The sequence below is a fragment of the Homarus americanus genome, unplaced genomic scaffold (genome assembly GCF_018991925.1).
Source record: "Homarus americanus isolate GMGI-L3 unplaced genomic scaffold, GMGI_Hamer_2.0 scaffold16119, whole genome shotgun sequence".
Classification (NCBI taxonomy): domain Eukaryota; kingdom Metazoa; phylum Arthropoda; class Malacostraca; order Decapoda; family Nephropidae; genus Homarus; species Homarus americanus.
The window spans coordinates 357,920-368,698 of NW_024735145.1; the positions used below are offsets into that span (position 1 = coordinate 357,920).

General features: G+C 39.7%; 1 protein-coding gene across 6 annotated transcripts; it reads left to right on the plus strand.

Annotated features, from left to right (window-relative positions):
* Positions 1 to 1,253: 1,253 nt before the first annotated feature.
* LOC121870806 (peptide chain release factor 1-like, mitochondrial) lies at positions 1,254 to 7,954 on the plus strand. 6 transcript variants are annotated; one of them, XM_042372775.1, is made up of 10 exons: positions 1,254 to 1,272; positions 2,810 to 3,349; positions 3,936 to 4,070; positions 4,461 to 4,644; positions 5,106 to 5,269; positions 6,042 to 6,159; positions 6,527 to 6,663; positions 7,027 to 7,097; positions 7,427 to 7,590; positions 7,823 to 7,954. In XM_042372775.1, exons 2-9 carry the CDS (start codon positions 2,903 to 2,905, stop codon positions 7,557 to 7,559), a joined length of 1,389 nt encoding a protein of 462 aa, XP_042228709.1. In that variant the 5' UTR covers positions 1,254 to 1,272; positions 2,810 to 2,902; the 3' UTR covers positions 7,560 to 7,590; positions 7,823 to 7,954. The 6 variants fall into 6 exon arrangements, with proteins under 6 accessions (XP_042228709.1, XP_042228707.1, XP_042228706.1 ...); XM_042372773.1 differs by lacking the exon at positions 1,254 to 1,272 and adding an exon at positions 1,616 to 1,652; XM_042372772.1 differs by lacking the exon at positions 1,254 to 1,272 and adding an exon at positions 1,617 to 1,664.
* The last annotated feature ends 2,825 nt before the right edge of the window (positions 7,955 to 10,779 follow it).

Below are 10,779 nucleotides of genomic sequence, written 5' to 3' on the forward strand. Positions count from 1 at the left end.
TGATCACTAAAACTTTGTTCAAAATTGCAACACTGTGTAGGTACTCCTGAACATGCTGACTAAGGATCTGGGTCAAAAAATTGCTACAGTATTTGGATAATAACTCACTCAGTGCCGTCACAACAACCTATGGCAGAGTGTTCCATTAGTGTACAGCCCTCACTCCAAAAAGCTTATGCTGACAATTTCCTGAACTTGTGGCTTCTTCAACCTTAAGTTATGGATATCTGCCAGTTGGTTTTGAACACCAGATTGAGTACTAGTGCCCTATTACATATTATAAACTAATATCAAGTCACCCCTTTCCTGCCTATAAGCTAGCCAACAGCAAGCATTCTAATCTCTCGGTAATTAGGTACAGTAATTGGTGTTCTTGAAATCCTCCTCCATTGAAACAAAACAAACAAATCAAACTCATTCTTATATAAGAGAACTCAATGAATGAACATTTATGTAACTTAAAAATTTTAGGCTGAAAAAAACTTCAAAGGGTTAGGGTTTCAAGCAATACTGAATAACAATATACAGGTATATTCAGTGGCGGCTCGTGAAAAATAAAATGGAGGGACTGCAAGCCTCACACAACAGTAGGTGACCTACCTCAGGTATGAGTTGTAGTTGATGTTCACGAATTCCCAGGGCATGGTAGTAGTGGTGATGGACCAGTATTAATTGAAAATAAAGTCCGCGTGTCTGCTCTTCGATGTAGCAAAATTGTTTATTACTATTTCATTAAAATCCTTTATTTCTGTTATCATTTTATTTTCAATGGATATCACTGCTAAAGCAGACAGTCTGTCATTCACTGATGTTAAACTGGCGTGTATATTCTTTGTTCCTGCTTGTACTGTTCTGTTGAATGGATAAAACTGGTGTAGGTCTTCCTCTTGCTTTGATTTCAGTCTTTTCATTTAATGTCAGCTGGGAAAAGTTGATGTTTTGCAAATACTTCACTCGACTTTCCATCGTCAAAGGGTAATTAAAGAAAGCATGATTTAACCACACCGTCCACACGCAATGTAAACACGAGACTGAGCGGCGCCAATTAATAACACACATGAATCGTACAGCATTGACACCAACTATGAAAGTAACTTAAATTTTGGTCTGATTTTAATGAAAATTCACTTAGCAACGTATTGAAAATAATTAAATAACATATAAAATGATATATTTGTTGGTAGTGTATTATTGAGCTGTCTCTTTAGAGGAATCATACGCCTGGCAGTGAGTGTCTGGGGGGGGACTGCACGAGCCGCCACTGGGTATATAGTCTGTATATAGTCTTTTATTTTGGGTTACAGTATGGGAAGGAATAATCGAAATGATATTGACTATCTATACAGTATCTCTCTCTCTCATCTATCTACCTTTCTATTCACCTATTTATTTATCTATCATTTATCCATCTATTTATCTACATATAAACATTGTGTCCGTATCTGTGGTCACTGACTTGCGTATGATATATCTCAACATCCAATAACTGTATTTTAAAGTATGTCATAGAGCTTTAAATTAAAAATACATTATTATTTTATTTATGGTTACAGATATTTGTATATTTTCCAGTAATAATATAAGGCGAATTTAAATGAGTATTGTCTGTTAGGAGAATAGTTTCGGACGCCTACCTGAGTTAAAGCCTTGAGGTGAATTTAAAGGTCCTGTTTGTGGGTGTTATTTTGGTGTTATTTATTACTCCTACGTCTGTTATTAAGTCTGTCTGTGTCTCTGTTTATCTCTTGTTATTGTAAGTCAGTACAAGGACGCTGGACAACTGTTAAAACGCTTGAAAGTGAAGAAAACCAGGAAGACGGCTGACCCCAACGTGTGTTTGTGTGTGAGCTTATTTTTAATGTGTTTGCCGGTCCTACTAATTACCCAAATGTAGCCAAATGAAGTCAAATAATGGTCCTACATGAATAAATCGGACTGCTAATCACTTCTCGACTAGTATTTGGTGTCATAAAGTCACCAAAAATTGATAAACTTAATTTAATCCGAGTTGTGTTGTGTTAGGTTAGGTTAGGTACATGCACTCGATCTATTAACTCAGATTAAATTAAGTTTACCAATTTTTTTTTACTTCGTGACACCAAATACCAGTCGAGAAGTGATTAGCAGTCCGATTTATTCATGTAGGACCATTATTTGACTTCATTGCGGCTACATTTGGGTAATTAGTCGGACTCCGTGTTTGCTATTTAAGTAGCATCTTTGACTAGTAAAATAAGGTGATGGAGGTGTGATTTATTCCCCATCCTGCCTCATCATGGTATAAGAGGACAATGAGCCACTCCACAATATCCTTTCCCTGTAACACAAAGACAGACAAAGAGATTCTGTATTGATTTAGTAATATCATCTGTAATACTTGACGATGTGGGACCGCCCTTAGCACTAACTTTAGGAAATTTATCCATTGAAGAAAATAGCTTCCTTGCATCATGAAACTGACAAAAGTACTGGAGGAAAAAATTTGTATTACAGTATTACATTAACCAATTCTTACATATTAATTCTACCACGTTTACCATGTTCATTGTACGGCTCAGCATTGGTTCTTTTCATAGTTATTTTTACAGACTATAGAAATACAATAAAACGCTTAGTTTTCTTTTTCTTTGTGTAAGTTAGAATTTCCCTTTATAGGTTAGGTTAGCATTTGGGTTTTTTATCGTCAGGTGACATAGCTGGTGCGGGCTAACCTTCATGTGACCAGAACCATATTACTCATTGCCATTATACAGCTTAGGTTTAATATATACCTGAAGACCCAATTAATTGCCTTTGTTTTCTTTTACAGGGTTTAAGTGTCTCTGTAGTGACATAAAGACCATCTACCATAGAAATCACAAGTACAATATCATCGTATAAGTGACCGAGAGCTGGATACAAGATGATGGGGCACTTATTTTGTATGAACCATCTCAGAGGTACAGACAGACAAGTGCATAGGAAATGTCTCTCCCTGTTAAACTGGAACTGCAAATCAAAAGCAAAATTAAGTGAACGAACTCCTACGTCAATACAAAACTTCTGTACTCACAAAACGTTGACTCCTAGTATATATTTAAACGTTTTAACCATTAATAAACCACTATTCAGAAATACATGGAAATCAGATATTAGAAATTTACTAAGAAGAAAAGATTACACGAGCAAAGATCTTATTTGTAATAGGTATTCAACAAGTGCTCCTGACGACCTATCACTTGCAAATGAAAAAGTCCAGGAGTATTTGACTGTGCTCAGAGCCAGGTATAAGGCAGCCATGGAGCACACAGACGACACCAACGTGAAGACAGCGAGGACCTTACAGCCAGTGATGCATATACTGGAGGCGGTGAGTTGCAGTCAGTCTGTCATCTCTTTTTTTGTGATATTTATGTTAATCCTCTCGTGGTCTTTTGACGCAAATTGCATCGCTAAGAGCTTCCATGCTGGCGCAACCCCTCCCGCTCAGCAGTATCTCGCACCGAGAGCACTAATCCCATGAGCAAAAATACTGGAACAGTGGACCAGCTCTATCAACCATCTAAGTTCCTCCCACTAGCCTCATGGGTTGGCAGAAGCATCTTTAAGGGTGCAATTTGGGTCTGGGTAACTCTACCCAATGCTTTGTAAAAAACGTTCCTATTACCAACACGACCAGTGTCGAAAGACTGCGATGGGGTGAGATTCCCAACTATGGAGGAGTACCAGAGGGTTAAGTGTTCTTTTGCTGTAGTTTTGTCTTTGTTGTTGCCAATTTCTCAATTTTTTTCCCTCCAATAAACTCATTGTGTAGTCTGAATCTTTACTGAAGGAAATTACCAACATGTACGATACCATATTGCATAGATATTTAGGCAGTGTGTGATTGAGTATACTGTATGTATATTTGTTTAATATCCAGTTGATGTAAAAAATGATAAGATCGACTTTTCCAGATAGAGAAGACACAATCAGACATTAAGGAGCTGCAGTCTCTAGCAAAAGATTCCAAGGGGGATGAGGAGTTATGGAAGCTGGCCAACCTTGACCTACAGGAAGCAGAATCTACCTTGCAGGACCTAGAGGAGGAGGTGAGTGGCATAGAGGAATTGAAAGAATACATGCCAGAGGTCTTGAGAGTTTACTGATAACATACTGGACACTAGCCTGATGGACAAGGTTAGGCGATGTGTTATTAAGACTCAATCAGTCAATCAATATCCCATAGCCAAAGGAGGAACCTGTACTCATTCATGTGCTTCCTCAAACAGTTCTCACCTTACCACCAAACTGAAGAAACTGTGGGTTGATCTATATGAGTAAAAGAGTCTTAGAGTACTGTATAAAAACATTTAGTAATGGCTGTAGTATTTTCAGTCAAATTTACTCTGTGTTTACCTGTGTCAGTACCCCAATGTCTTTGATTTTATATTCAGTATAAACAGTTTTTATATCACTTACTAAGACATTTTCCATTGCAGTTTTTCAGCTCTTTAGTTCCGGAGGAGCCAGTTGACAATACTGACGTCATTTTAGAAGTGAGCGCCGGAGTGGGAGGTCAGGAGGCAATGCTCTTTAGCCAAGAAATATTTGAGATGTACCAAGGTTATGCTGCCTTTATGGGGTGGCAGAGTGAGACAACTGACTATGAGACCACAGATATTGGTAATTACTATAACTGTACAGCACCTGGGTCAACTTTATCTTGTGTGCAATTATACTATTTCTCAGTAAGTCAAGTGGGATTTATTTTAGCCTGAAGGACACAGAGTACAATAGTCTCAAAGATAACATTTTACATGATGATTTAGACATTAGACACCATCAGACAAGAATATAGAAAATGCATAAACCTTAAACAGCAGCCATCACCTGTGGAAGTTAGCTGTAGGGATGGTATCTGTCATCTGTTCAGGTTTCATGTACTTATGTTCCATTATTATGCATATAGGGAGGGGAGATAGGGAGCCCTTAGCCACTAATTAAAGTTTAAGAACACACTGGGGTGGAATATTATGTCATGATTGTTATAACGGTGATAAATTCTGTGGAATGTTATTATATGGGTTGTGTCTTACAGTACAGCATGTAACTATGATTTTACCAGTTTGTGTGACCGTCCTCAGGTGGTCTGCGACGAGGTATAGCAAACATCAGCGGGGAGTCGGTCTACCAGCTCCTAAAATATGAAGGAGGTATTCACCGCGTCCAGAGGGTACCCAAGACTGAGAAGGCGGGCCGTATCCACACCTCCACCGTCTCAGTAGCTGTCATGGCTCAGCCGTCGGAAGTAAGCCACCTTGTGTTTGTTACATTAAATGTTAAATCTAAAGAAGTAACTTTAACCTTTCACCTTCAGTAGACACTCAAACATATATGCAGGTCATGATTCTCTCTCTTCATTGGTCAGTCTGTGTCATCTTTATCTGCAGCTGTGTTATATGACCTAAAATGCCTTTGTTATGCTCCTAGTTTTAACCAAAATTCCTCACATATTCACTCTTAGAAACAGCTATGATCGACTGGCAAACAAATCTTCATACAATGATCCCTGTTAAGACTGGCCAGTTAGGTTAAGTTAGGGTGTATGGGGACAGGGGTCTATTTGTCCTGTTACCAGACAGAAACAACTTAGACAATTGGCTCTGTATCTCAGGATAGTTTTTGTATTAATCTCTGTAACCATCAACAGTAGAAGGATAAAACTTATTCTGAATGTTCATTAGTGTGAAAATGTAATATCTGTCCACTTAAGAGGTTATTGAGTATACCATACATGACTAATTCCCCCAGAGCTCCCAGAAAAAAGTGCACACACACACTCACACACATTGCCTTTCTGATTTTCATGCAGATCCCTTAAATGCTTAGATTATAACAGGAATATTGTCCTCGGTTCTTGATGTGCGAGGTCTCCCAACAAGCGAGGACAATATTGAAGTTATAATACTGTACAAAAATCTGGAAGGCAGTGTGTATAATTTTTTTTAGAACTATATTTTTTTGTAAGTGGGGTACTGTATATGATGGTATACTAACCACTTCTTTTTTGTTACATGTAGATCGACATACAAATATTAGACAAGGACGTGAAGATTGAGACCAAACGGGCAAGTGGTGCCGGGGGACAACATGTCAACACCACCGACAGTGCTGTTAGAATGATTCACCTTCCTACAGGTAACATTATTCTTGGTCCTGTTCAACACTGGAGCATGAATGTGTTCCCTGACTCTGTCCATCTCTCTCTTTATCTTGACTTCACTTGGAATGCTAAACAAAACAGCTATGTTCTGCAATTAATTATCCAAAGTGAGTCTTAAGTAATTCCTGGATCGAGCGGGTAAATTCCCATCCATTTACCGCCTGTGAGCTGTATATTATGTTATTTTGTAAGAATTTTTCATATGCTTACTTGTACAATTGTACGTAGATATGTTAGAATTTTGAACAAGGTTATAGTGTTCAATGAAATTCTATTGAACAACAGATATTTATAGTGTTGTAATATCTACCGTACATATTGTATAGTTATAAAGTATTTCAGGAATATCTGTGGAGAGCCAGAAAGAACGTTCTCAACACCTAAATAAGGATCAGTGTTTGAAGAAGCTGAGAGCCTTACTGTATCAGCAGGAGCTTGACCACAACATCAACCAGTACACCTCTAACAGGAGACTCCAGGTGTGGTGCATGTTTCAACTCTCTCAATAATAACACAATAATACAAAAAATTTCATTCACGGTGTTTTACTATTTGTCTACCTCACCATGAAGACAGGTCAGAATATTTACCCCGGAAAAAATATCAGCTCGGGGTCTTTCAGTCCTTGTTGGAATAGTTCAAATATATTGTCAGTCTTTGCTTCTATAGGTTCCGTCCTATACTCTTTTAGGGAAATAATTGGATGGTTTTAATTATTTTCTCCCTCAAGTTGAAATTGCCTGAAAAACTCACAGCCTCAATTTTCCTTCGGAGTCTTCCTGTAAAATGCTGTGTAACCAGTTAGGAGGCTGTTGTGTTTACTTTTTTTTATTATTCGACAGGTTGGGACCAGAAGCCGCTCGGAAAAAATTCGTACATATAATTACCCTCAGGACAGAGTTACCGATCACAGGTAAGACTTTTCCTGTTATTCACATTCCTGAGAATAATTTTTGGGTTAGTTCAGGTATTTCATGATATCTCTCGAGACTTATTATCTCGTCTGGACACACTGCAAAAACACTTGAGTCATGTCTCAAGTGTCAGTGGTCATGGTCACAACTGTAGGCGAACAAGACTCAAAGTAACTGGATCTCATTTTCTATCGTGGATCCATTCTGTATGTGTAGTATGTTCCTTCCTGCTATAGTTGTTGGAGAGGAAAGTAAAGAGTGTTATACTTTTGTCTTTACTGGAGAGGAGTGTCAGTGATAAATGTTCCTTTCTTCCATATCTCAACAGGGTAGGAGTGTCAGTACATAATCTGTCGTCATTCCTCGATGGAATGGAGAGCCTCCACTCCCTCATTTGTCAACTTGTGGAGGAAGGGAAAAAGGAAACTCTTCAGGAGATAATCAGTGGTGCTAGAGGCTGACGATTCTCATCACCAGCATCCAGGACATAAGGTACTAGTAGAAGACTGTTGACCTTTGTCTCTATATACTGTACTGCAAAATGCCATTAATTGACCTTTGTAATTCACCACCAACTCAAAAACTTTTTGTCCGAGCCCAAAAAGTTTGTATTTCCCTAAAAAAAATTCCATAAGAACTTAAATGGTGTGTCTGCTTTTTCAGTCTAGCTGGCATCCTCCTACACAACAAGCAGCCAGACTAATGAGAGATTTTCTTTCTACAGCTTCATGAGAGGTGACCTGAGCCGGCTTATTCTCTCTGTCTCATTACTTCACCCGAGGACATCATCATCCCCTGCGTATCTCCAACACGGTTGCTTTTTCTTGTGAGCAAAATAAACTCATGTTAACTATAAGGTTTGTTTACTATCTGTCCTTCATATAATGTATCTGTGCTTCACCTGTGCCTGTTCTGCCTACAGACAAATTTACACTATTGACAGGGGGACAGCACCTATTCAGTATTTTATAGGTAAAAAGATATTAATGTCGTTTTTATCATCATCAACTTGGAAATTAAGCTGTTTCACTTGTTTAGTTGATTAATTCTGATAAATAAATGTGAACAAACAAATAAAAAACTTTAAATGATTGAGATAATGTTGAATTTACTTAAAGGAATACAGTATTACTAACACTAATTAATCTGAGTGACAGCGGATCTCTTCCATTTGGCGACAGAAACTCAGACGTACAACAGCCAAATTTATTCTTGCGGTGATGCTGTATACACCTGTGACAAGTACACAAGTAGTCCCCAAATATATCCACACTATATGTTATGTATAGGGGGGTAACAGGTGTGGTCTAGCAGAGATAGAATTAGTCACATACATGATATTCATGATGAAGGAACGTGCGGTCAATAAGATAATGACTTAACAACAAGGTGGCGCGTGCCTATAGGAGACAGACATAATACTGTACAATACTGACACATGTATTTAGCACCCAGACCCTCTTCTATCAGACCTGGGTTTATACTTCCAGAATAACACAAAAACACCAAAAAATGACCTCGGAAACCCAAACTTGATGAGTTTTTAAGATTGAAAAATGTCATTAATATTTTCCAAGTGTTATTAAGACCACACACACACATTCTCTTATAAATTGTACAGTATTTTGAAAGTTAATTTACAGTGTATAAACACCGTTGTGTATGAGTGATTCCTATCCCTCACTCTCTCTACCCCCTTCTCTCTTTCTCTTTTCTATTCTTCCTCTCACTCGCCCCTCTAACCCATGCATCCCTTTCATTCCTCCCCTCTCTCTCTCTCTCTCTCTCTCTCTCTCTCTCTCTCTCTCCCCCAATATCTTCCTTCCTCTGACTTTCCTTACCCATGCTCTCACTCACTCATTCTCTTTAATCCTACTCTCCTTTTTTTCACTCCTCTCTCTCTCTCCCTCACCCACTCTCACTATCCTTCCCACTCTCTCACTCTCCTTCCCGCTCTCTCACTCTCCTTCCCACTCACTCTCCCTCTCGTTCACTAATGTTCACTTCCTACGGTACATAGATATTTCTAGTTAATTGTCCCTTCACCCAGCCCATAAAATATTCCTGCTGAAGGGTCTCTCTCTCTCTCTCTCTCTCTCTCTCTCTCTCTCTCTCTCTCTCTCTCTCTCAGCAGGGGGACAGCAGGGGGAGGCAGCAGAGAAAAACAGCAGGTAAGGGCAGCAGGGGAAAATAATTACTATCATCCCACCAAAAAATGTAAGGAAGTGTTGAGAGTCAGGCAAGAGTATGTGGGAGGAGGAGGAGGATGATAAGGTAGAGATGGAGGAGGAGGAGGAGGAGGAGTTAAGTAATAATAATAATAAAGAGGAATAAAAACACCATGAAGAGAGAGACGAGAACAAGAAAATTGGTGCTATTGGTTCGTATCGTCAACCAATCACGAGGCAGATTATGGCATAATAGCCAATAGCGAGGGAAGGATTATAGGGAGGTAGAATGTAAGATTAATCCCTCATTGTTTACAATTGGGATTACCAAGGATTTAGAAGGATTTTATGCCACTATAAGCTATGTGTTTTAGGATTAAAGATTAAGCTATCTAACACTCTGGAGCCGTGAGGATTTAATGTGTGTGTTTAAGGATTAGGGATTAATCTATATTTTACACTCAGGATGCCACAAGGATTTAATCTCCGTGTTGTAAAATGAAGGGTTACTTTGCACTTATTTATAATCGGGGTTCCCATCTCAGGATTTAAAGGGATTCACTGAAGGGCCGCTTGGAAACCTCGGAACCCCCATGTAACGCCCAGGAAAACGTTCGGAAACCCTGAAGCCTCCCTGAGAAGAAGTAAACCCTGACACACACCTAAATTACTTGATCTAACACCGTGAAACCCTCTTAAAACATCAGAGAGAGAGAGAGAGAGAGAGAGAGAGAGAGCAAACTGACCAATCAACAATAAGAAAGAAGCGAGGGAGAAAAAAACAACCAACAAAGAGAGAGAGAATGAGAGACAGAGAGGGTGAATAAGAGAGAGAGAGAGAGAGAGAGAGAGAGGCCATAATGGTAAGACTCTCACAAACACAAGCTGTAATCTGGTAAAGTGAGACGGTGACGGGAAGGAGCGCTGTGGGGGTCAGGAGAGGAGGATAGGTGGTCTTCTTCTTCCTCCTCCTCCTCCTGCTGCTGAGTGAGGTTGAGGGTGGTCTTCCTCTTCCTCCTCCTATCCGAAGCACCGTCTCTCACCCTCCTCCACACACACACAATAACCACTATCCCTTAAGAAAGATAATTCACACAGGTGTTTTTTAATCTCAAAGGCTCGTTCATTAGAGTATTTCTCACTGAGTCAGTCATCCACTAACACCCGCCCCCTCCCCTTCCTCTCTCCACCATCCATGTCTTCATCCTCCAACACAACACCCTCCCCTATCTTTCCCTCTTACCCCCTCCCCTTTCCTCTCCACCCCCCCTATCTTTCCCTCTTACCCCCTCCCTCTCCACCCCCCTTCCTCCTTTCATCCTCCAACACAACTCCCTCCCTTCCCCACCATCCCTAGCCTCATTCTCCAACACAACACCCTCCCCCGTTCCTCCCCCATCACCCACCAACACAGACGTCAGAGTGAGATATCTATATATACGCTGTTGTCAGAATTGGGTGGAGGTAGTTGGTGTGTATAGTGACGGAAATGTACTGTTGTCTAGCTACTAAT

What these genes read in the sequence shown, in the direction of transcription:
- LOC121870806 (XM_042372775.1), top strand. Translation starts at nt 2,903, where the DNA reads ATGATGGGGCACTTATTTTGTATGAACCATCTCAGAGGTACAGACAGA. An exon ending in TGATGCATATACTGGAGGCG is followed by an intron (nt 3,350 to 3,935) that starts GTGAGTTGCAGT and finishes CGACTTTTCCAG; the next exon opens with ATAGAGAAGACACAATCAGA. An exon ending in TCATGGCTCAGCCGTCGGAA is followed by an intron (nt 5,270 to 6,041) that starts GTAAGCCACCTT and finishes TGTTACATGTAG; the next exon opens with ATCGACATACAAATATTAGA.